We start from the raw sequence: 27,404 nt of genomic DNA on the forward strand, positions 1-27,404 counted from the left end.
GGCAAGTGAATACGTTAATTATGTAGTAAATCATAAAGTTAATTATAAAGGCGAGCATAAAAATAAAATAGCACCCTATAAATCTTACAGTCTCATTCACTACGTAGAAAGATATGTAAAAATGACATTAAAATAACTTCAAACGCAATCGCGTGCAGTTTATTTTATACACCAACTGATGCTGTTGCATGGTAAATGGGTTAATGCGCAGACTGCATCCTTGGCCCAGTACGTCAACTTAACGTAAGTTTCGCTAAAAAAAAAACGTACCGTTCCGTTTATGCACTGTTAAACATGCGGAATCGATTCGTTTACGCCATAAAACAATTATGCAGTTTCTCTCCAGAGCTCGACGCAATGCACATTTCTTAAAAACGATTCACAAACTATGAATATTCCGCAACTGCTAGTGCTGTGTGCGTGTGTATGACTAATTTAATAAATCTATATTATTTCCAGAAAAGATACGAGATACTTTGTACCTAGCATGATTCACAACGTATGAACTGGTAACTGATAACTGGTTTTACCCAGAATTTTCATCAATTTATCTTAAATATATTTCTAATTTTTTTCCCCTAAGCAATCTTTTTTGTACGCACAAATAAATTAACAACTGCGACGCGAGACGTTGTAAAAATTTTCAGTTGTAATTTCTATATATGAAGTAGAGTTACTGAAATTAAAGAAACTTATTTTGCTGATAAGCAGAATTTTCACATGGATTTAATTGTCACTGCTTGACAACAGCCTGACATCCTGCCGGATTCTGATAACGCGTTATATTGTAGCAAAGAGGAAAAGAAGCCTCAGTGTACGCTGCGACGCAACATACGCAACTATCTACACGCTGATCATTCGCGCGTCCTCGTTAGTGGGTCTCTCTTTAAAAATATATGTTTAAACATATTTGGCAATTATGAAATTTGCGTACGTTATATTTATTTTTGTCGTTCTACAAGACGGATTGATTACTAAAGTTTTAGCACTTTCTGAAACCCTTCCTGAAGACATTTTATCCGCATTCAGGGAGCAAATTCAGGGAGCAAATTGTAGTAAAATCGTTAGGTAAGATTTGTCATATTCTACGAATCGAAATAATGCTTATTAATACTACTATCGCAATATAATCGGCGTAGCATACAAGCTAATATTGATAAAATCGTACACAGTTTTTGGGAGACGCATCAAGTCCCATACGTGGAAACATATAAGGTAAAAACATGGGGTATTTTTTATAAAACACGCTTTCGGTGGAACTATAGAATTGAGGTAAGTTTTCAAGCATAGAATTTCTGTTTGAAGTGATACCTGCGACAAAATAATAGAAACAAAATTCAAAATATGTTTAATAATAGATGCACATAATTACACACGATATTTGTTGTTACTGAAAAATAAAATTATTATTCTGTAAAACATAAAAATATTAAAATATAAATTATTGAGCTGAATGGTTAAAAAAAGGACGAATCTTTTAATTAGAAGTGTAAAAATAATATTGATCGTAACTGATAACTTTTATAATAATATTACCTTCAATAAAATTTGCAATAAAATATGCAGCTTATCTCGTAATGGTTAATATTAATATTTTAAAACGTCGATTAAATTTTTGTGGAAAAACTGTCATTTCGATTTTCAATAAGCATCGTTCTGTTAATCGAGTCGCCTATTATCAAACATCTCGTATTTGTATATTATTATCTAATATCCTACTGACTCTTTCGCGCATATAAATAGATATTTCGATATTGCTAATACGTTAAATCTCCGCGTTTATATTCTCAGTCTCGCAGATCATATCGCAGAGAATATTATTGTTGCGACGGATACGCGCCCGGATACACGGATACAATCGAAGGGGAAAGGTATGTAAATGTATTTGGACGGAATCCCGTGTGTAAACCGATTTGTCAACCTAGCTGCGGACACGGTACATGCATACGTCCAAACGAATGCATCTGCAATTACGAATACCGCACGCAAGAAACGGCAGCACCTAACGTATCACGCTGTGTTCCTGTATGCACTCATTCTTGTGTACACGGCACATGTGTCGCACCCGAAACTTGCGAGTGCAATTCTGGGTATAAATTGAGCCAATCTGAACATATCATGATCGCTCGTTATACCTGCGAACCCGTCTGCAGCGTGCCGTGCGCTACAGGGTCATATTGTTATGAGCCCGATAAATGTCTCTGCTTGAACGGATACAAAATGAGTGAACAAGATGAATTAACCGAAGTAGGTAAAACAATATAAACATTTCGTTTGATTTATTTATTCAATTTGAATTTTGCTTAGTTAATACGATATCGATGTTGACATAAAATAAAAGCTGAAAAATTACAAGATGTTGACAAAGATAACACACGATGTAGAAAAAAAGAGCGTACATATTAATAATAAAAATTCACATTTTATGTTTAGGTGTGCCAGCCTATCTGCGAAAGAGAGTGCGTTCACGGCAAGTGCACAGCCCCTGATACCTGCACCTGTGATCACGGTTATGATCCTGACCCATACGACTTATTCGTCTGCAAGCCCAAGTGCGAGCACGATTGTCTCTACGGCAAGTGCACCGCGCCCAATGTGTGCACCTGCGACGAGGGTTACTCGTTAAAAACCCCGAGCGTTTGCGAACCAATCTGCAGCGAAGCTTGCGTTATGGGCACTTGCGTGGCTCCCGAAAGCTGCAGCTGCTTCACGGGTTACGGACTGCTCGAGAACTCAAGGTACGTCTGCGAGCCGGTCTGCGAGAAGGCTTGCCTCAATGGGCGATGCACCGCGCCTGGCGTGTGCACGTGCAACGAAGGATTCCAATTGAGTGGCGACGAAACGGAGAAGCACATTTGCAAGCCTCACTGCGAAATCTCTTGCGAACCGTTCGGCGTGTGTACTGAGCCGGATGTCTGTACCTGCTATGAGGGATATCGACTGATTGAAATGACGAGTGCTAAAAGAACAGTTAGTATTAAAGATTTGTCGGATAAAATTTGTTATTTAGCGACTTTAAGTAATTATACTAAATTCCCCCAACGCACATGCATATTTAAAATAAAAAATGCTATTTCTGTTGTTTCAAGAAGCGTCATAGGCTAATTCTTTATTACATGAAAAATATTGCTTTTCAGTTTTTCGACAAGTCGGTTTGCATGCCAGTCTGTGATATAACGTGCATCAATGGACACTGCATTGCGCCGAATACGTGCAATTGCGATGATGGCTATCATCAGTCAGGCGTCAATAATGGCACCAGCTTTTGGTGCGAACCCACATGTGTCCAGAATTGCGTCAACGGCTTCTGCAGCGAGCCTGAAACTTGCACGTGTAACGAGGGCTATCGCCCTTCCAATTCTTCGCATGACGTGTGCGAGCCATTCTGCGAGACTGATTGCGTCAATGGATATTGCACCGCGCCAAACGACTGCACCTGCAAATCCGGTTATCAACCTACCGAGGGTAATCGTACGAGCCTCTGCGAGCCTATTTGCGATCCGAGTTGCAAGAACGGTATCTGCGTGCAGCCCGACGTATGCAGCTGCAATCCGGGCTACCGTTCATCGGCGAGTCCTAACAGTAAGACGAACATGTGCGACCCTATCTGTCACCCGGCCTGCGAGATAAACGGTATCTGCGAGGCGCCCGATCTCTGCGTCTGCAAGGACGGTTATCGCATGATTTATTACGACGGTGGAGACGTCCCGTTCGGATGCGAGCCGATCTGCGGCGTCGAGTGCGGCAACGGCACGTGCACGGCGCCGGACCTCTGCGCGTGTTTCGACGGTTATCGAAACGCGAAAATCGGCGGATGCGAGCCCGTCTGCGCGAGCTGCGGCAACGGCACGTGCGTCGCGCCCGAGGTTTGCGAATGCGACGATGGATTCGTCCTTGCGGGCGCGAACCTCGAACTCGCACTATTCGGAACAGAGGAATCTCGAGCCTCGATTGTCCCTGAGAATGAAACGAGAAACGGAAGTAGATGCGTGCCGCATTGCGAGAATTGCGACAACGGCGAGTGCGAGGCACCAGGTGAGTGTCGATGTCGTGCCGGTTTCGTGAAGATCGAAGACACCTGCGTGCACGCGTGCCAGGGCGGTTGCGGTACTCACGGCGAGTGCGTCGCGGAACGAAGGACTTGCGAGTGTGATTACGGATGGGCCGGACCGCACTGCGATCGGCCAACGTTGTGCGTTTTGATCTTGAACGAAGAAGGAAATCGTACTGAGCAGTAAGTATATGTACGAATCCGTTAAGGGCATTATAAATTGATGCTTCCCGAAGCATTTATTCATTAACGATTAAATGAACAAAAAAATGAGCGTCGCAACGTTAGAATACGTGTATATTATCAGAAAAGCTTTGATTATGATGATATCTAAAATAAATTGCTTATGAATCGTCTGTGAATCATTTACCTTTTGCAGATTGACAATTATTAAAGAACAGAATGCTACGATCGAGAATATACTCACGAATAACCCAGCATGTTCCGAGTGTATCGGTAAAGTAAGTAATGAAACTTTGTGCTTTAAGATGTTGGTCAACGGTACAAAGAATGAGACGCAAATTGGTTGCTTAATGAATGAAGGTTTGTTATAAATAGATTTTTTTGTATAAATATATTACATCTCAATTGAAGCAAATTTATTTATTACATTCATACAGCTTAAAAGATAAATTAGTAAATTTTAAGTATTAAAAAGTTTCAAGTATTAAAAAATATTTTCTTTTATTACGTAATGATATAAATTTATTAAAGCACTGAAAATTTTACACTTACTTCCTTGTTACACTTTCTCGAATATTTATATACTCGCAATAGAGTTAAATGTTAAATATTTTTTTACGTAATATGTCAAAATAATTTTCTGCTTTAATACCAAATTTTTCGACGAAAAAATAATTTCAAAGCACAATAATTCGAAAATATTCTATGGAATATTTATGAGTATTATTTGAAATGTTTGCTACATCAGTTATTAACGATTTTTATATCTACTAATCATAAATTTTGAAATCTTCTGTTTTTCTTTCAATACTTTGCAATAAACTAATAAAGACTTATTACTTTTTCATATTAGAATGTCTTGCATTAAGCAGTCAATATAAGGATCAAGGAAAAATAATCAAACTAACAAGTGGAATCGCAGGTGGAATATTACTTCTAACAGTTATAATAATGATATATCTGATATTACGAAAACGTCAAAATAGACAGGATCTAGGTATGAAAATTATCAAATTTTATTAGATTATCTAAAATAACGATGTATAATAACAATTTTCTAAATTATACATATTCATCTTAAGATGGTCTAGAAAGGTAAAATTTATCGATAAAAATTCATTTAAAAAAAGATCTTTAAAAAGATCTTTTTTTAAGAAGAAAATAAATAAAGATTTTAAAAAAGCACTTATCGATAAAAAATAAAGTTAAAATTATTCATATCTACTAATATATGAAAAATCTATGCTTATATATTTCTTAAATTATATATTATTACTTAATTTATAGCTTAAATTCTTTTTCCCTGATGCTTTTTTTAGTCTTATAAAATACATGAGAGATATAGACATTAAAAACAAATACTTTAATTAATTAATTAATTATTCTTATTAACAGGCGAAGTTCAGGTAATTTGCAGACACAGTACATCGATGCAAGGACTAATTGAATCGAGTGCCAACAATCCTTAATACAAAATAATATACTTGTAAAGTCTTAATATAGAATCTTCGAGCTTTTTGAAGTAATAACAATGATAAAAGAGCAATTTCTTTATTAATTTAACTGATTAATTGTAAGTAAAAGTTAAAGAATTTATAAGATATGTATCTCTTAAAATCTTCAATAAATTACTATTAAAGTTTTTAATTTCTATCTATTTTTTACTTAGAAATTTATTTAAGATTATTCTGTATATCTGTATATACAGTGAAATAGAAAAATATATATACATTATCTTCTTTACTTAAATTAATTATCAAAAGGTTTAATATACTTATCGTTAGTAAAAAACAAAATTATTTGGGCATAAAAAATTAATATTTAAAAAATTGGTCATATATTTTTTTAATTATATTGTTAAAAAAACTCATATATACACCATCAGAAATTTGCCATTAATAAGTTCACAATTTATATTTCTTTTTCCAAATTATTCTGAGTTTTATAAGAAACATGATTCTACGAGGCATATAAATAAATAAAAATTTATGTTGTACGGAACATTATAAAGCTGTGTTGATAGAGAATCTCTCTTAAGATATGAACTTTTTATTTCTTTTTATTATAATTTAAATAATTGACACTTCGTCAAATAATCTGCTTCGTGGACTAGTTATCGTTCTTATAATTATTCTCATAAAACTATTATACTTTTATGATATTTTAGGTTAAATATTATCATTATCGTCATCCAAAAACTATTAACATAGCAAACGGACATTATACCTAAACTCTTTCGCATAATTGCACTTGTTTTCGAATAAATAGTAATTTCTAAAATAAATGTTTCTGTTAATCCTGTTTCGGGTAAATTTGTCTCAACACGAGTAATCGACTTTAAAACAAACTTTACGCTACGAGCACACAGGCTTTGAGTAACTTTTAAACCGAAGTCTTACGACGTGTGGTTCGTCACGACACGTGGCTTACATATATATGTCTGTCAATAAATTCGTCTCACGAATTAGCAAGCAACGAACTATAACAAGTCGCAAAAGGTCCAATGGACGCGTTAGCTCGTCTAGTTTAAACTCATATAAGCTCATAGTCTTCAGCTCATCAGTTTGAAATATATAGCCAACGAGAAAAGATCGTGGTCGGTGCAGCAGTAATACATCTCTTCTTTTTTTTAATCATTTAATTAGAATGTTTAATATTGTTTCCATTCTTTTTCAAGAATCGTTTATAGCGTTCCTATCTTTATGTAAAGAATGCCTCAAGTTCCACAATAATTCTTCTTTCTCATATGTTTCTAAAAGTTTCAAGGTTTTCTCATTCGATCACTCTTCATAAGTTAACATACAAGTTAACAATTAAATCACGTTTTTGGTTTTTATGGATTTTATCTTCACGGCTTCATTTTTAATCTCACGTTCTTGAGACTACTTGGTGAGTTTTTTCTATTTATAATTGTTTTGTATTTTCAATTTTTAATTTTCGTATGTCAGGTTTGTTCTGATTACAGACTATTAAGTAATGAATTTTAACGTCAACTTTCTTTATCCACATAACTTTTTGACCACGCTATTAAGAATCACTTATTGCTGATTTAATAAACGTTGAAAATTAACTATCATTTATATCATTTGACATAGCTGAAAATGGCTCAAATCGAAACGACTATTTTGCGTAATAATATGTACAATTAATTGTAACTGTAAATTAATTGTGACTACTTACACACCAACAATCGCGTTGTTCGATAATTGCTCATTTTTATCCCACTTTGTTATTTTAATTATCGAGAGTCCTATTCTTATTCTGCCATCAATTTGAATCACATTTGCTTAGACGCGCAACATATATTTTTCGACAAGCCTAGGCAAATCGACGAATCGAACGCATCAACGCTATCGGTGGTTAGTGGCTCGATAAGTTCTTTGACTCCGATAATATTTAACCCATGTCAGAGAGCAATTAAAGTTTCACAATCATGAGAACGATATAAGTCGTCCACGAGAAGCAGATCATTTAACAAAGTTTAAATTACAATAAAAATAAATAAAAATTTTATATCCTAAAGAAGATTCTCTGTTTATCGACTCTTAAAAGGAACGACGAGCTAGAAACCGCGAGCATTAGCGACCTATCCCGGTCCTATGACGCGTGGCTCGGGATGACTTTTGGTGTAATCGACCAAGACTCTACGCGTCGTGGAACCCCGGCTTGATAATATAGCATATCCTGCTTCAAAAGAATAACATAGTATCTATTGGTGTGTTATACACATGCAAAGCAAGAGATAAACGGGCGATGATATATGGGAAGGAAGCACTTTAACAGTCGGTCTATAAACATCACGAAGTGAACACGACTTCGTAATAGAGGTGACAAATCATGGGGTTGTTTAATAGTTTGATCGCTCTTTTGGCTATCAAGATACTATTTTTAAAAGTAAACGCAATTTCACTCGATTACGATCATCCATCGTCTCAGCTCGAACTAAAGAAAGTTGTAAAGATATTCAATAATTCAAGGTGCAATGAAAGGTCAGGTATATTTTATATTTGTTATACTCTATTTACGTATAAATTTTTTAGATAATTTCTTCGAAATACTTTGCAAATTACGCGTTTACATATGTTAATGCGTATATTAATTTTGCTAATTTCATTACAGTCGAAACGTATCACAATTAGTTCCTTATAACGAAACATATTACTCTAAACCAGAACATGCTATGCCTGGGGAACCCTATCAAAACAAGACTCGATTATATTATAAAAAAGAGGTAATCAAGCTGATAAATACGCAATAAAGAAATAAAGAAGAAATAAGAGAGAGAACAATTTTCGTATAAATCAGCAAGCTTTTCGTCTTTATTTTTGTTTTGCAAACAATTTGTCAATCTTTTGTTTACTTGTTTGCTTATACCACAATTATAATCCGCTAATTTGGCAATTACGAGTATTACAGTTTCACACGGAGTTGACATGCTGCGAAGGCTACGTGAAATCCGGTGCAATGTGCGTACCGCGTTGCCCGCAGTCGTGCCAAAATGGTACCTGCAAGGAGCCGGACGTGTGCACCTGCAACACAGGATACCGCATGTCAAGCAACGGCTCGTGCGTATCGCAGTGCAAAAACGTTTGCGTCAACGGTACTTGTGGCGATCCTGGGATTTGCAACTGCAACGAGGGATATTTGTTGGACTCGGACGGATTCACCTGTCGACCTGTCTGCCCAGCGGAATGCGAGGAAACTCACGGATACTGCACCGAGCCGCACGTGTGCACGTGTCCTTCCGGTTACAGGCAACGCAAGAGATTCTACCACGTCTTTAAGTTCATGTGCGAGCCAGTTTGCGATCGTAAGTGCACCGATGGCCTTTGCGTGGCCCCTAACATCTGCAAATGCGCGGACGGCTACGAAAAGGACGAGAACGATTCATTCACCTGCAGGCCTAAGTGCGACGATTCGTGCGCTTTCGGGACGTGCGTAAGCCCGGGGTATTGCCAGTGCAAACCCGGTTACATAAAGACGTATCACACTGCGAACGATACGATCGTCTCAATCGCCTGCGAACCGCAATGCTTCCCGTCATGCAAAATGGGCAAGTGCGTGGCGCCGTACACATGCGGCTGTAACGAAGGCTACAGACTCCGTAACAACTCCAAAGATATATGTGAGCCGATCTGCGAAAATGATATGTGCGGTGGTGGCATATGCGTCGCGCCCGGAAAATGCTTACATGGAAATCCAACAGTGTGGAAATCCAATACATCTGTCGTTTTATCTAACTCGACTCAAAGCAAGCCGATCTGCACGATACCTTGTGGACCCAACGGAGAATGCACGTCGCCCAATGAATGCACTTGCTTCGAAGGGTATCGCTCACACGCACAGTTAATTATAACAGAGCTGCATGAAAATTTTTCGAAAACACCGTTTCCCGAATTGGCAAGTATATCTGTACAATAAGATGTAAACGTTATTATATAGCCAAAACTCTTGACAAAATATCTAAAAACCACTCATCACACGAGAAGATTCTAATCTTCTAAAAAGCGATTTCGTTTCTAAATCATAATAATATCGTAATTTTTTATAAAATTTTTATTATTATTATCAGTAAAAAGAAATTTTAATTAAGTTACGACGAACATATACGTTTAACAAGGCACGATTATTGCCTAAATAATTCTTAAAAACGGTACTGGACAGGATTAATGTCTTTAAACTTTAACTTTAACTTTGAAATCACGCACATAGTTAAAAACAAATTTTATCAATTTTACTTGAGACTTTCCGAAAGCCTGAAAATTCCTTTTAAAAATTGAGCTTGGGTTCCCGTTGCCGAGTTATCGCGATTTGAAATGGTCAGTATATATTCAAACTTTTTTCATTGTTGAATAAACCTATTGGTATCAGTACCTATCCTGTATCCAAGTAATACATGACGGGCAGACAGCACAATCAAATTATATCGTATTTTATCAATTCAAAGCAGTCGTTTGATTCAGAGGAGTGTTATTTTTAAACGATTTTTTAATCACAATTAATTGAAATTTTTTCAATTAAACTCATTTGATTTTTGACTGCCAAACAACTAGTCCGAGAAACATATCTGCCAACCGGTTTGCGATCGGTGGTGCTACAATGGTAAGTGCACCGCGCCAAACGTATGCACCTGCGATCCGGGTTATTATCCGAGGTGGCTCGAAGACAGTGATTTTGAAAGCTACCACTTTTGTTATCGTCTCAACGGACCTCCTTGCAATGCTCTCTCGTGCGGAGATAACGGGACGTGTCACGAGTCAGGCATTTGCGTTTGCGACGACGGTTACAGGAAGGACACGGCCGGTGCTTGCATACCCATCTGCAACCGAGGGTGCTTAGACGGTATGTGCACGGAGCCGGATTACTGCGCGTGTCGCGAAGGCTACGCGCTTCAGAACAATAAATTTGAAGAAAACGTCTGCAAGGCGATTTGCGAAAGGGGCTGCGAGAACGGCGAGTGCGTCAGCCCGAATGAGTGCATTTGTAACAATGGTTTCATACCGAACATCGACCATCACTCGAGACCGGAGTGCATCCCTGTATGTACTCGCAACTGCAGCGGACATGGCGACTGTATCATTTCGACCGATCGCGACCACTACAGATGCGAGTGTCACTTCGGATGGACGGGATTGGATTGCGATCATCCGTCCTTGTGCGTTATAAAAATGGCTTACGAGAAGGTCAAGAAGAGGTAAATACTATTGACTCGCCGATTTCCCGTGGCCTCGCAAAGAGCGCCCGCCACATTCAATAACTGACTAGACGAATCTTATAATTCGTAAATATGATTGCAGAGGCTTAGTTCATTTTGCAAATAGCACAATCAAGCGAGCTTACGAAGATGCACCGTATTGTTCTCAATGCTACGATTCTTTGGACAACAAAACAGTGTGCTATGTGATGGAAAATTATGAACACAATTTGACTGTCAGCTGTCTTCTTAATACAGGTATTTGCAAATTAGAAATAAATTAGATCTTTTTCAGTAACGACATAATAATTATGTGTGAAAGTTTACAATCAATGTTCTTTTAAACTCTTTTCAATTATTGCGTAATCTCTTTCATAATGACAAAGAATTTTAACATTTTAGGAAAGAACTATTTTCAATTTCTTTCAGAATAATTTTTGTGCTTATTCTTAGTTATATAAATTGTTTTATATTAATATATCGATAAAAGAGGAATGTGTTACATAAACTTTTCTAAATAATTGTCAGAAATCAGCAAATGTTACTTGCAAAACATCAGAGCCTGTTTCCATAAATTGATTAAAAATACTTCTAATTTATATTATAAAAACAAACATCTAGAGACATAGATCTAAAAACTAGCTTCAAAAAGTTTGCTTGCAAAGAAAACTACACACTGATAAAAATAATCCGAAACTAATGTTAAGGAGAAGCGTGATTTTTTAAAATAATTATATCCATCATAAAAAACATTTAAATTCGTTAGTTTCATCTCTATTGCTTTTCATTTTGCAGATTTGCCTTGTTACGCGATGTCTCGTTACGACGCCTCGAGCAACGTTACCATAATAGTTTGGCCTTTCGTGATTCTCGCTGTATTATTAGTTATAGGTCTAACAGTGGCAGCATATTTCATATATCGCAGACATCAAAGAAAGAAATTGGCTACAGGTATTCTTCAAAATGTGTTAATATCATAATTTATAACAATTTTACGGCGTAACAAAAACGTAACTAAAAGATAGTTACGACATCGTATTTTGAACTGTATGTATAAAGCGTGATAACAAATTATTTAACGTGAATAATAAGACAAACGCTCGCAGCTTGCGCGATATCAAATCGCTTTTAAGACGCTTAAATAAAAAGTTTATAATTAATATTTTATTGTATTCTAAGCGACAACGAGATACCTATTTTGAAATATTTGTTGCAACAGGTACATCGACAAACTTTTTTGTGCGAGAATCTCCCGCTACCGAGATTTTGTTGCCTGACATCTAATTTTATATAAGGAAGACATCAATACAAAGATAGTAGAAAAATAGACTGCAGTAATTGTGATAATGATGATAAATAGCACAGTTGTAACAGTAATGATACACTAGATCATATTTTACTGTTCCTTGACGACATATCGTAAGACAAAGATAAGTAATATTAATTCAATAATCGCGCTGCTACTAATAATATTTTCATATAAGTTTAATGAAATTTGTTATATGCCTTTGAGCATATGTATCAAGATGTTTTGATGATAGTAATAGAAACATTATATAAAATTGTTTGTCAAAATAAATGTTATATCTATTGCGAACGCAAATTTAATTTATTACAATATACTCCATTGCGATCAATCGCTAATATTATCAATGGTAATATTATCCATGAATAACTTTCATAATGAGCGAGCCGTGTAATACGAGACGTGACGCAATTGACGCTGTTTACAACCGTTCAATGATAATGAAATTCTCGAGACATTTTCGGCAGGTGTGGCCACAATATATCGGTCACCTCCTTCAGACTGTAATTACTGCCCCAGTTCTGGCCTTGTGCTATCAACAGATGTCGATTAAAATCGAAAACCAACAGGACAAATAAAATTTTAATTAGAAGTGTAAAAATAATATTAATCGTAACTGATAACTTTTACAGTAATATTACCTTCAATAAAATGTGCAATAAAATGCAGCTTATCTCGTAATGTTTAATATTAATATTTTAAAACGTTGATCAAATTTTTGTAAAAAAAACTACCATCGCTCTGCTAATCGAGTCGCCTCTATTATCAAATATCTCTTATTGGTATTATTCTCTCAAGATAAAATTTTTATATTATTTAACTTCCTACTTACTCTTTCGCGCATATAAATAAATACTACGATATTACTAATACGTGAAATCTCGCGTTTATATTCTTAGTCTCGCAGATCACATCGCAGAGAATATTATTGTTGCGACGGATACGCGTTCACAACCGAAAGGGAAATGTACTTTGAACTGCATCACGTGTGTAAACCGATTTGTCAACCTAGTTGCGGACATGCATACGTCCAAACGAATGCACCTGCAATTACGAATCCGCACAGAAGAAACAGCAGCACCTAACGTATCACGCTGTGTTCCTGTATCCACTCATTCTTGGTATACACGGCACATACGTCGCACCCGAAACTTGCGAATGCAATTTACAAAGCGACGATCATTATACTTACAAACCCGTCTGCATAGCAAATTTATTTATTACATTTCTACATCTTAAGAAATAAATTAGTAAATTTTAAGTATTAACTCTTTCGCATAATTGCACCTGTTTTCGAATAAATAGTAATTTCAAAAATAAATGTTTCTGTTAATCATGTTTCGGGTAAATTTGTCTCAACACGAGTAATCGACTTTAAAATAAACTTTACGCTACGAACACACAGGCTTTGAGTAACTTTCAAACCGGAGTTTTTTGTAGTTCGTCACGACACGTGGCTTACATATATATGCCTGTCAATAAATTCGTCTCACGAATTAGCAAGCAACAAACTATAACAAGTCGCAAAAGGTCCCATGGACGCGTTAGCTCGTCTAGTTTAAACTCATATAGGCTATGATAGTCTGCAGCTCATCAGTTTGAAATAGATAGCCAACGAGTAAAGATCATGGTCGGTGCAGCAATAATACATCTCTTCTCTTTTTTAATCATTTAATTAGAATGTTTAATATTGTTTCCATTCTTTTCCAAGAATCAAATAATTCTTGGAAAAATTAATATAGCGTTCCTATCTTTATGTAAAGAATGCCTCAAGTTCCATAATAATTCTTCTTTCTCGCATATGCTTCTAAAAGTTTCAAGGTTTTTTCATTCAATCACATCATAAGTTAACATACGAGTCTACAACTGAATCACGTTTTTGGTTTTTATGGATTTTATCTTCACGGCTTCATTTTTAATCTCACGTTCTTGAGACTACTTGGTGAGTTTTTTCTATTTTTAATTCTTTTGTATTTTCAATTTTTAATTTTCATGTGTCAGGTTTGTCCCGATTACAGACTATTAAGTAATGAATTTTAACGTCAACTTTCTTTATCCACATAACTTTTTGACCACGCTATCAAGAATCACTTATTGCTGATTTAATAAACGTTGAAAATTAACTATCATTTATATATCATTTGATATCGCTGAAAATGGCTCAAATCGAAACGACCATTTTGCGTAACAATATGTACAATTAATTGTAATTATAAATATTGTGACTTACACACCAACAATCGCGTTGTTCTCTGATTGCTCATTTTTACCCCACTTTGTTATTTTAATTATCAAGAGTTCTATTCTTATTCTGCCATCAATTTGAATCGCATTTGCTTAGACGCGGAACATATATTTTTCGACAAGCCTAGACAAATCGACGAATCGAACGCATCAACGCTATCGGTGGTTAGTGGCTCGATAAGTTCTTTGACTCCGATAATATTTAACCTAAAATGTCAGAGAGCAATTAAAATTTCACAATCATGAGAACGATATAAGTCGTCCACGAAGCAGATCATTTAACGAAGTTTAAATTACAATAAAAGGAAATAAAAATTTCATATCCTAAAGAAGTTTTTCTATTTATCGACTCTCAAAAGGAACGACGAGCCACGAACTGCGAGTCGCGTACGTTAGTGACCTATCCCGGTCTGCCAGGTCCTATGACGCGCGTCGAGCCACTAACCACCGATAGCGTTAATGAGTTCGATTCGTCGATTTGTCTAGGCTTGTCGAAAAATATATGTTCCGCGTCTAAGCAAATGCGATTCAAATTGATGGCAGAATAAGAATAGAACTCTCAATAATTAAAATAACAAAGTGGGGTAAAAATGAGCAATCAGAGAACAACGCGATCGTTGGCGTTGGTGTGTAAGTAGTCACAATATTTATAGTTACAATTAATTTTACATATTGTTACGCAAAATGGTCGTCTCGATTTGAGCTATTTTCAGCGATATCAAATGATATATAAATGATAGTTAATTTTCAACGTTTATTAAATCAGCAATAAGTGATTCTTGATAGCGTGGTCAAAAAGTTATGTGGATAAAGAAAGTTGACGTTAAAATTCATTACTTAATAGCCTGTAATCAGGACAAACCTGACACATGAAAATTTTTGCGAAAAACGATCTAATATGAATCTAACTAAAATCATATTAAATCATATTAAATTTGGGTAAAATTCAAATTAAATCCAGATTTTATATTAAAATTATATTTGTTTAAATACAGTTTTAATTTGCACTTATTAAAATCAGTTATGTAGATTAAATATGACTCACAATAAAATAGGGCTTTAATTAAAATTTAATTAGATCACTTATGTGGATCATATAACACTTTGAATCAAATATGGTTTTAATTTGTATTTAATAAGATAACTTATGTGGATTATATATGATCCAGAACCATACATGATGCAGAATATTTACATATAAGACTTTAATAAAAAGTTAATGTGTTCTGTGCGACTTTTACTCGATTCAATTGCGGCTTTAACCCAAATTTGGTTCTAATTTGATTCTTATTAAAACGTATTTTTGTTTAAATAATATTTGCGGTAAAATTTTGTTTCTTTATTTGTCGAACTTAACATGTAAATATTTGATTTAAATTAAAAAAATAATATAGTCATATAAGATTATATATGATCAGATCAGAATATTGCATCTCAAAGTATCCGATAGATGGCATTCGATGTGATCTGTTTCTCGTAATTAAAATTTGACAAAGAGTGTTATAAGAACGGTACTCAAGAAGACACGACACTGTCTCTCGCGCGACACTGTCTCGGAGCGACTCAATTTTTTTATCAGTTATATCGTGAAGTCCACTCTTATAATGAAGTGGCACGCTTAAAAAATATTATATTCCCCTATAATTACAACCATTAAGACCAAATAAGATTGAGTTACAGTCATATATAAATATTATTTGGATCTTATTAGAATTTTATATAATCTTGTATAAATTTAAATTGGTATAAATGTAAATTTAAACAAAATTATATAAAATTCTAATAAGATCCAAATAATATTTATATATGACTTAAATTTGACTTATATGATTATATTTGACTTATATGATTATATTTGACTTATTTGATTTATATTTAACAAATTAATTTTGAATTTATTACCATATTTAATCCACATTCGGCAAATTAAAACCATATTAACTCTGCATTTCCTTAGGTCTGTGCGGCTGATTTTGCATATTTTAACAAAGCAAGGTCCAGTTTAATCCATATATAGATTAAATAAGATTGAGGTACTTTAATTTGATTTAAATATGACTTATATTTAAATTATAATTGATTTACATATTCGATTCTAATAAGACTCTTATTGAATTTATATAAGCTTTTAATACGGTTTTAATACAATCGTTTTTCGCGGGGCGTGGCTCGGGATGACTTGGTGTAATTTGTCAAAGCCGAGCTTCTACGCGTCATAGGACGCCCCGGCTTGATAATACAGCATATCCTGCTTTAAAAGAATAACATAGTATGTATTGGTGTGTCATACACATGCAAAGCAAGAGATAAACGGGCGATGATATATGGGAAGGAAGCACTTTAACAGTCGGTCTATAAACATCACGAAGTGAACACGACTTCGTAATAGAGGTGACAAATCATGGGGTTGTTTAATAGTTTGATCGCTCTTTTGGCTATCAAGATACTATTTTTAAAAGTAAACGCAATTTCACTTGATCACGACCCTCCATCGTCCCAGCTCGAACTAAAGAAAGATGACGCTTTAAAGATATTCAATAATTCAATGTGCAATGAAAGGTCAGGTATACTTTATATTTGTTATTATACTCTATTTACGTATCAATTTTTAAGATAATTTCTTTGAAATACCTTGCAAATTACGCGTTTACATATGTTAATGCGTATATTAATTTTGCTAATTTTATTGCAGTCGAAACGTATCACGATTAGTTCCTTATACGGAAACATATAGATATAAACCAGAACATGCTATGCCTGGGGAACCCTATCAAATCAAGACTCGATCGAATTATAAGAAAGAGGTAATCAAGCTGATAAATAACGCGATGAAGAAATAAAGAAGAAATAAGAGAGAGAACAATTTTCGTATAAATCAGCAAGCTTTTCGTCTTTATTTTTATTTTGCAACAATTTGTCAATCTCTTGTTTACTTGTTTGCTTATACCACAATTATAATCCGCTAATTTGGCAATTACGAGTATTACAGTTTCACACGGAGTTGACATGCTGCGAAGGCTACGTGCAATCCGGTGCAATGTGCGTACCGCGTTGCCCGCAGTCGTGCCAAAATGGTACCTGCAAGGAGCCGGACTTGTGCACCTGCAACACAGGATACCGCATGTCAAGCAACGGCTCGTGTGTGTCGCAGTGCACAAACCATACCTGCGTCAACGGTACCTGTGTCGATTCTGGGGTTTGCAATTGCAACGAGGGATATTTGTTGGACTCGGACGGATTCACCTGTCGACCTGTCTGCCCCGTGCAATGCGAGGAAACTCACGGATACTGCACCGAGCCAAACGTGTGCACGTGTCCTTCCGGTTACAGGCAACACAAGAGATTCGACCACGTCTTTAAGTTCATGTGTGAACCCGTTTGCGATCCTGAGTGCGAGAACGGTCTTTGTGTGGCCCCTAACGTCTGCATGTGCGCGGACGGCTACGAGAAGTCTACGGATCCGTACGATTCATTCTGCCACCCTAAGTGCGGCGATTCGTGCGATTTCGGGAGGTGCGAAAGCCCGGGGTTTTGCGTGTGCCACCACGGTTACTTTGAGAAGTATCACGCTCCGAACGAGTACGTCTGCGAACCGGACTGCGTGGAGTGCAAAATGGGCAAGTGCGTGGAGCCGCACACATGCGCCTGTAACGAAGGCTACAGACTCCGTAACAACTCCGAAGATATATGTGAGCCGATCTGCGAAAATGATATGTGCGGTGGTGGCATATGTGTCGCGCCCGGAACATGCTTACATGAAAATCAAACAGTGTCCAATACATCTGTCGTTTTATCTAACTCGACTCAAAGCAAGCCGATCTGCACGATACCTTGTGGACCCAACGGAGAATGCACGTCGCCCAATGAATGCACTTGCTTCGAAGGGTATCGCTCACACGCACAGTTAATTATAACAGAGCTGCATGAAAATTTTTCGAAAACACCGTTTCCCGAATTGGCAAGTATATCTGTACAATAAGATGTAAACGTTATTATATAGCCAAAACTCTTGACAAAATATCTAAAAACCACTCATCACGCGAGAAGAAGTTTCTAATCTTCTAAAAAGCGATTTCTTTTCTAAATCATAATAATATCGTAATTTTTTATAAAATTTTTATTATTATTATCAGTAAAAAGAAATTTTAATTAAGTTACGACGAACATATACGTTTAACAAGTCACGATTATTGCCTAAATAATTCTTAAAAACGGTACTGGACAAGATTAATATGTCTTTAAACTTTAACTTTAACTTTGAAATCACGCACAAAGTTAAAAAAAAATTCTATCAACTTTACTTGAGACTTTCCAAAAGCCTGAAAATTCGTTTTAAAAATTGAGCTTGGGTTCCCGTTGCCAAGTTATCACGATTTGAAATGGTCAGTATATATTCAAACTTTTTTCATTGTTGAATAAACCTATTGGTATCAGTACCTATCCTGTATCCAAGTAATACATGACGGGCAGACAGCACAATCAAATTATATCGTATTTTATCAATTCGAAGCAGTCGTTTGATTCAGAGGAGTGTTATTTTTAAACGATTTTTTTAATCACAATTAATTGAAATTTTTTCAATTAAACTCATTTGATTTTTGACTGCCAAACAACTAGTCCGAGAAACATATCTGCCAACCGGTTTGCGATCGATGGTGCTACAATGGTAAGTGCACCGCGCCAAACGTATGCACCTGCGATCCGGGTTATTATCCGAGGTGGCTCGAAGACAGTGATTTTGAAAGCTACAACTTTTGTTATCGTCTCAACGGACCTCCTTGCAATGCTCTCTCGTGCGGAGATAACGGGACGTGTCACGAGTCAGGCATTTGCGTTTGCGACGACGGTTACAGGAAGGACACGGCCGGTGCTTGCATACCCATCTGCAACCGAGGGTGCTTAGACGGTATGTGCACGGCGCCGGATTACTGCGAGTGTCGCGAAGGCTACGCGCTTCAGAACGGTAAATTTGGACAAAACGTCTGCAAGGCGATTTGCGAAAGGGGCTGTGAGAACGGCGAGTGCGTCGGCCCGAATGAGTGCATTTGTAACAATGGTTTCATACCGAACATCGACCATCACTCGAAACCGGAGTGCATCCCTGTATGTACTCGCAACTGCAGCGGACACGGCGACTGTATCATTTCGACCGATCGCAACTCGATCTACAGATGCGAGTGTCACTTCGGATGGACGGGATTGGATTGCGATCAACCGTCCTTGTGCGTTATAAAGATGGCTTACGAGAAAGTCAAGAAGAGGTGAATACTACTGACTCTCCGATTTCCCGTGGCCTCGCAAAGAGCGCCCGCTACATTCAATAATTGACTAGACGAATCTTATAATTCGTAAATATGATTGCAGAGGCATGCTTCATTTTGCAAATAGCACAATCAAGCGAGCTTACGAAGATGCACCGTATTGTTCTCAATGCTACGATTCTTTGGACAACAAAACAGTGTGCTATGTGATGGAAAATTATGAACACAATTTGACTGTCAGCTGTTTTCTTAATACAGGTATTTGCAACTTAGAAATAAATTAGATCATTCTCAGTAACGACATAAGTCTTTGTAATTATGTATGAAAGTTTATAACTAATGTTCTTTTAAACTCTTTTCGATTATCGCGTAATCGCTTTCATAATGTTAAAGAATTTTCATAGTTTGGGAAAGAACTATTTTCTTTCAGAATAATTTTTGTGCTTATTGTTAGTTATATAGACTTTTTTATATTAATATATCGATAAAAAGGGAGAGTGTTACATAAACTTTTCTAAATAATTGTCAGAAATCAGCTAATATTACTTGTAAAACATCCAGAGCCTGTTTCCATAAATTGATTAAAAATACTTTTAATTTATTTTATAAAAACAAACATCTAGAAACATAGATCTAGAAACTATAATAGCTTCAAAAAGTTTGCTTGCAAAAAAAACTACACACTGATAAAAATAATCCGAAAATAATGTTAAGGAAAAATGTGATTTTTTTATAATTCTATCTATCATAAAAAAAACATTTAAATTCGTTAGTTTCATCTCTATTGCCTTTCATTTTGCAGATTTGCCTTGTTACGCGATGTCTCGTTACGACGCCTCGAGCAACGTTACCATAATAGTTTGGCCTTTCGTGATTCTCGCTATATTATTAGTTATAGGTCTGACAGTGGCAGCATATTTCATATATCGCCAACATCAAAAGAAGAAATTGGCTACAGGTATTCTTCAAAATGTGTTAATATCATAATTTATATAACAATTTTACGTTTTAACAAAAACGTAACTAAAAGATAGTTACGACATCGTATTTTGAACTGTATGCATAAAGCGTGATAACAAATTATTTAACGTGAATGGATAAGACAAACGCTCGCAGCTTGCGCGATATCAAATCGCTTTTAAGACGCTTAAATAAAAAGTATATAATTAATATTTTATTGTATTCTAAGTGACAACGAGATAACTATTTTGAAATATTTGTTCCAGCAAATATATCGACAAACAATCTTGTGCGAGAATCTCCCGCTACCGAGATTTTGTTGCCTGACATCTGACTTTAAAGGAGACATCAGTACACAGACAGTTAAGAAAACTAGACTTGCAGTAGTTGTGATAATGATGATAAAAAGCACAGTTGTAATAGTAATGATACATTAGATCATATTTTATTGTTCCATGACGACATTTCGTAAGACAAAGATAAGTAACATTCATTCAACCAATATTCGCGCTGTTAGTAATAATATTTTCATTTAAGTTGAATCAAGTTTGTTATTCCTTTGAGCATATGTATCAAGATGTTTTGATAACAGTAATAGAAATATTATATAAAATTGTTTATCAAAATAAATGTTATCTAATGCCAACAAAAATTTAATTTATTACAATATACATTACGATCAATCACTAATATTGTCAACGATCCGTGAATAGCTTTCATAATGAACCGTGTAATACGAGACGTGACGCAATTGAAGCTGTTTACAACCGTTCAATGATAATGAATTTCTCGAGACATTTTCGGCATGTGTGGCTGCAATATATCGGTCACCTCCTTTAGACTGTAATTACTGCTCCAGTTCTGGCCTTGTGCTATCAACAGATGTCGATTAAAATCGAAAACCAACAAGACGAATAAAATTTTAATTAAAAGTGTAAAAATAATATTAATATTTTAAAACGTTGATTAAATTTTTGTAAAAAAACTGTCATCGCTCTGCTAATCGAGTCGGCTACTATCAAATATCTGTTATTTGTATTATTCTCTCAAGATAGAATTTTTATTATTTAACTTCCTACTTACTCTTTCGCGCATATAAATAAATATATCAATATTGCTAATACGTGAAATCTCACGTTTATATTCTTAGTCTCGCAGTTCATATCACTGTTGCGACGGATACGGGTTTACAACCGAAAGGAAAAGTATTTTAGACTGCATCATGTGTGTAAACCGATTTGTCAACCTAGCTGCGGACACGGTATATGCATATGTCCAAACGAATGCACCTGCAATTACGGATACCGCACAGAAGAAACGGCAGCACCTAACGTATCACGCTGTGTTCCTGTATGCACTCATTTTTGTATACACGGCACATACGTCGCACCTGAAACTTGCGAGTGCAATTGTGGGTACAAAGCGACGATTATCATACTTACAAACCCGTCTGCATAGCAAATTTATTTATTACATTTCTACATCTTAAAAAATAAATTAGTAAATGTTAAGTATTAACCCTTAACTAGCACACGTCCGCGATTAAACGTTATCTGCACACGGGGTGTTGAACACCCCACACACTTTGAACGTTGGATACGGCGAAATGAAGGCTCCAATAGGCTTGAAAAAAATCAAGTACATACATTAAACACTGGAAAATGATACTCATTAGCCTAAACTATGAAAGTGTTAGTTTTGAGGCTTCAAAAAAATTCCTGCACTTGGGGTGTTCAGCACCCCAGCAATTCTATACGTCTGATTCGAATTGTGTTTGGAAGCGAAATTCATAGATTAACCGACCGAGAAAGATGCCTAAACTTGAGAAATTCGTTTTGGGGTGTTTGACACCCCGCGTGCTAGTTAAAAGTTAAAGTTTTAAGTTATTAAAAATTTATTTTTTTATACTTAATGATATAAATTTATTAAAATACTGAAAATTTTATACTTCCTTGTTACACTTTCTCGAATATTTATATACTCACAATATAATTAAATGTTAAATATTCTTTTACATAATATCAAAATTATTTTCTGCTTTAATCCCAAATTTTTCGATAAAAAATTAATTTCGAGACACAATTCCAAAATATTCTATGGAATATTTATGAGTATTATTTGAAACGTTTACTACATCAGTTATTATGTATCGATTTTTATATCTATCATAAATTTTGAAATGTTTTGTTTTTCTTTCAATATTTCGCAATAAACTATAATAAAGACTTAGCTAATCACTTTTTCATACTAGAATGTCTTGTATTAAATTCTTTCGCATAATTGCACCTTTCGCAAATTTTCGAATAAATAATAATTTCTAAAATAAATGTTTCTGTTAATTCTGCTTCGGATGAATTTGTCTCAACACGAGTGATCGACTTTAAAATGAACTTCACGCTACGAATACGTATGCAGGCTTTAAGTAACTTTTAAACTAGGGTCCCACGGTGTGTGGTTCCTCACGACACGTGGCTTATTTATGCCTGTCAATAAATTCACCTCGCGAATTAGCAAGCAACGAACTATAACAAGCCACAAAGTGGCACAAAGTTCCCACGGCGCGTTAGCTCGTCTAGTTTAGACTCATATAGGCTCATAGTCTTCAGCTTATCAGTTTGAAATGGATAGCCAACGAGAAAAGATCGTGGTCGGTGCAGCAATAATACATCTTTTCTTTTTTTTAATCATTTAATTAGAATGTTTAATATTGTTTCCATTCTTTTTCAAGAATCGTTTATAATAGCGTTCCTATCTTTATGAGAAAGAATGCCTCAAGTTCTACAGTAATTCTCCTTTCTTGTATGCTTCTAAAAATTCAAAGTTTTCTCATTCAATCACTTTCCATGAGTCAACATACGAGTTAACAATTGAATCACGTTTTTGGTTTTTGGTTTTATGGATTTTATCTCCACGGCTTCATTTTTATAATCTCAAGTTCTCGAGACTACTTGGTGAGTTATTTATTTTTTTAATTGTTTTGTATTTTAATTTTTTTAATTTTTGTGTGTCAGGTTTGTCCTGATGACAGACCATTAAGTAGCCATAAATTTTAATGTCAACTTTTTTATCCACATGACTTTTTGACCACACTATCAAGGTATCAAGAAGCACTTATTGCTGACTTAACAAACGTTGAAAATTAACTTTCATTTATCATTTGACTTCTCAAAGCGAAACCGTCGTAATATTTACGTCCTAATATTTACGTTCTAATTGTAACTAATTATTGTGACTACTTACACACCAACACACACAATCGCGTTGTTCTCTCACTGCTCATTTTTACCCCACTTTGTTATTTTAATTACCGAGAGTCCTATTCTTATTCTGCCATCAGTTTGAATCACATTTGCTTAGACGCGCAACATATATTTTTCGACAAGCCTATCAAAATCGACGAATCGAGTGGATGAACGCTATCGGTGGTTAGTGGCTCAATAAGTTCTTTGACTCCGATAATATTTAACCCAAAGTATCAAAGAGCAATAGAAATTTCACAATCATGAAAACGATAAGTATAGTCTATGAAGCAGATCATTTAACGAGCTTTAAATTAAACAATAAAAGGAAATATAAAAATGTCATATCTTAAAAAAGATTCTCTGTTTATCGACTCTCAAAAGGAACGACGAGCTAGGAATCGCGAGCATTAGCGACCTATCCCGGTCCTGTGATGCGTGGCTCGGGATGACTTTTGGTGTAATTGACCAAGACTCTACGCGTCGTGGAACCCTTGGCTTGATAATATAGCATATCCTGCTTCAAAAAAATAATAGCATATATTGGTGTTTATACACACGCGAAGCAAGGAGAGAGATAAACGAGCGATGATACATGGGAAGGAAGCACTTTAACAGTCGATCTATAAACATCACGGAGTGAACACAACTTCGTAATAGAGACGACAAATCATGGGGTTACTTAATAGTTTGATCGCTCTTTTGGCTATCAAGATACTATTTTTAAAAGTAAACGCAACTCCACTTGTTGGCCACCCGTCACCGTCCCAGCTTGAACTAAAGAAAGATGACGCTGTAGAAACATTCAATAATTCAAGGTACAATGAAAGGTCCAGGTATTTTATATTTGTTATTATACTCTATTCACATATCACGTATCAATTTCTAAGGTAATTTCTTCGAAATACCTTACAAATTATGCGTTTATATATGTTAATACGTATATTAACTTTGTTAATTTTATTACAGTCGAAACGGATCACAATTAGTTCCTTATACGGAAACATATAGATATAAACCAGAACATGCTAGGCCTGGGGAACCCTATCAAATCAAGACTCGATTGAATTATAAGAAAGAGGTAATCAAGCTGATAAATAACGCGATGATATTCGATGAAGAAATAAAAAAGAAGAAATAAGAGAGAGAACAATTTTCGTATAAATCAGCAAGCTTGCAAACGATTTGTCAATCTCTTGTTTACTTGTTTGCTTATGCTACAACTATATAATCCGCTAATTTGCCAATTACGATTATTACAGTTTCACACGGAGTTGACATGCTGCGAAGGCTACGTGCAATCCGGTGCAATGTGCGTACCGCGTTGCCCGCAATCGTGCCAAAATGGTACTTGCAAGAAGCCGAACGTGTGCACCTGCAACACAGGATACCGCATGTCAAGCAACGGCTCGTGCGTATCGCAGTGCAAAAACGTTTGCGTCAACGGTACTTGTGGCGATCCTGGGATTTGCAACTGCAACGAGGGATATCTGTTGGACTCGGACGGATTCACCTGCCGACCTGTCTGCCCCGCGCAATGCGAGGAAACTCACGGATACTGCACCGAACCAAACCTGTGCACGTGTCCTTCCGGTTACAGGCAACACAGAAGATTCGAATACGTCTTTAAATTCATGTGCGAACCCGTTTGCGATCCTGAGTGCCAGAACGGTCTTTGTGTGGCCCCTAACGTCTGCATGTGCGCGGACGGCTACGAGAAGAACGAGGACGATTCATTCATCTGCAGGCCTAAGTGCGGCGATTCGTGCGCTTTCGGGACGTGCCTAAGCCCGGGGTTGTGCAGATGCAAACCCGGTTACCTACCCACACAGCACAAATATCAACAAATACTTTTCAGAGACCTTCGCAAATTGTAACAAATAAGATCTCACGAATGTCTCATATATGCATAGATACGTGAAAATGTCCGCTATTTTGTCACAAAGACCTTTATGAAAGGTTGCACAGACATCTCCTAGAGAGTTACTACCATCTCGGAGATGTTTTACAAAACATTTTGAGTACGTTGCATAGAGATATCTGACAATTATTACGCTCATATAGTAGGATAATTAAAACCGTTAGGTAAATGAGAGGACAAACTATGTTAAACCACAAAATAAATTGTATTTCATCGCATAAACATTTTGTTCTTGCATTTACTTACAAAGTCATTTATTCTATATTTGAGCCTATCTCTTTAAAGTTCTCCCATTTCTCTAAAAAAAACCCTACATAAAGTTATATTAACTTTTAATTTTATTAGATTTTACTTTATGTATATTTTTGATTGATATTTAGTCCCGAATTGAAATTCGGGAGATTTTAACAAAAACGTAACTAAAAGATAGTTACAACATCGTATTTTGAACTGTATGCATAAAACGTGAAAGCAAATTATTTAACGTGAATGGATAAGACAAACGCTCGCAGCTTGCGCAATATTAAATCGCTTTTAAGACACTTAAATAAAAAGTGTATAATTAATATTTTATTGTATTCTAAGCGACAACGAGATAACTATTTTGAAATATTTGTTCCAGCAAATATATCGACAAACAATCTTGCGAGAATCTCCCGCTACCGAGATTTTGTTGCCTGACATCTGACTTTAAAGGAGACATCAGTACAAAGACAGTTAAGAAAACTAGACTTGCAGTAGTTGTGATAATGATGATAAAAAGCACAGTTGTAATAGTAATGATACATTAGATCATATTTTATTGTTCCATGACGACATTTCGTAAGACAAAGATAAGTAACATTCATTCAACCAATATTCGCGCTGTTAGTAATAATATTTTCATTTAAGTTGAATCAAGTTTGTTATTCCTTTGAGCATATGTATCAAGATGTTTTGATAACAGTAATAGAAATATTATATAAAATTGTTTATCAAAATAAATGGTATCTAATGCGAACAAAAATTTAATTTATTACAATATACATTACGATCAATCACTAATATTGTCAACGATCCGTGAATAGCTTTCATAATGAACCGTGTAATACGAGACGTGACGCAATTGAAGCTGTTTACAACCGTTCAATGATAATGAAATTCTCGAGACATTTTCGGCATGTGTGGCCGCAATATATCGGTCACCTCCTTTAGACTGTAATTACTGCCCCAGTTCTGGACTTGTGCTACCAACAGATGTCCGCTGACGATAAGGCAGCGAAACTTCATTCCGCGATAAGACTTAACTCCAACCGAAGGCCGGAGGTGTGCTTGGTCTCACGTATGCCTTTATTCCTTTCCCCCCTCGAAACACGAATCGATTACAGCAAATTGCCGCAACTTAACACTCGGCAAACCGATTATACGCTCACTCGTGGCGCCAGGTGAATTCGTGAAAAGGATTCTTCCCGACGCGAGTTGATTTCCGGAAAAGTGTCCCGACGGAGAGTCTCAGCGGGGGGAAGAGAAAGGAGAGCAAACCGGTGTCGTCAGCCTGACCGATGA

The 27,404-nt window shown here is 35.9% G+C and overlaps 2 protein-coding genes across 2 annotated transcripts; both read left to right on the forward strand.

Moving 5' to 3' along the window:
* The first annotated feature begins 794 nt into the window (after window positions 1–794).
* LOC139812736 (uncharacterized) lies at window positions 795–5,881 on the forward strand. The gene is made up of 8 exons (XM_071777804.1): window positions 795–1,068; window positions 1,173–1,272; window positions 1,792–2,247; window positions 2,434–2,970; window positions 3,138–4,234; window positions 4,431–4,594; window positions 5,088–5,231; window positions 5,630–5,881. The coding sequence occupies exons 1-8, from the start codon at window positions 920–922 to the stop codon at window positions 5,701–5,703; spliced, it is 2,721 nt and encodes a 906-aa protein (XP_071633905.1). The 5' UTR covers window positions 795–919; the 3' UTR covers window positions 5,704–5,881.
* A 373-nt stretch (window positions 5,882–6,254) lies between these two features.
* Window positions 6,255–27,230, forward strand: LOC139813487 (uncharacterized). Its single transcript, XM_071778999.1, has 16 exons — window positions 6,255–8,223; window positions 8,354–8,465; window positions 8,651–9,634; window positions 10,288–10,928; window positions 11,032–11,186; window positions 11,724–11,879; window positions 16,875–17,037; window positions 17,171–17,282; window positions 17,468–18,436; window positions 19,096–19,739; window positions 19,843–19,997; window positions 20,542–20,697; window positions 21,850–22,031; window positions 24,599–24,774; window positions 24,908–25,019; window positions 25,201–27,230. The coding sequence occupies exons 1-16, from the start codon at window positions 8,072–8,074 to the stop codon at window positions 25,813–25,815; spliced, it is 5,484 nt and encodes a 1,827-aa protein (XP_071635100.1). The 5' UTR covers window positions 6,255–8,071; the 3' UTR covers window positions 25,816–27,230.
* Window positions 27,231–27,404: the final 174 nt, after the last annotated feature.

Source organism: Temnothorax longispinosus, chromosome 5, assembly GCF_030848805.1.
Source record: "Temnothorax longispinosus isolate EJ_2023e chromosome 5, Tlon_JGU_v1, whole genome shotgun sequence".
Classification (NCBI taxonomy): Eukaryota; Metazoa; Arthropoda; class Insecta; order Hymenoptera; family Formicidae; genus Temnothorax; species Temnothorax longispinosus.

Coding starts and splice junctions, on each gene's coding strand:
- LOC139812736 (XM_071777804.1), top strand. CDS start 920: ATGAAATTTGCGTACGTTATATTTATTTTTGTCGTTCTACAAGACGGA. Junction 1,273..1,791: donor GGTGGAACTATAGAATTGAG/GTAAGTTTTCAA, acceptor TTATATTCTCAG/TCTCGCAGATCATATCGCAG. Junction 5,232..5,629: donor TCAAAATAGACAGGATCTAG/GTATGAAAATTA, acceptor TCTTATTAACAG/GCGAAGTTCAGGTAATTTGC.
- LOC139813487 (XM_071778999.1), top strand. CDS start 8,072: ATGGGGTTGTTTAATAGTTTGATCGCTCTTTTGGCTATCAAGATACTA. Junction 17,038..17,170: donor AATTCAATGTGCAATGAAAG/GTCAGGTATACT, acceptor ATTTTATTGCAG/TCGAAACGTATCACGATTAG. Junction 19,998..20,541: donor CAGCTGTTTTCTTAATACAG/GTATTTGCAACT, acceptor TTCATTTTGCAG/ATTTGCCTTGTTACGCGATG.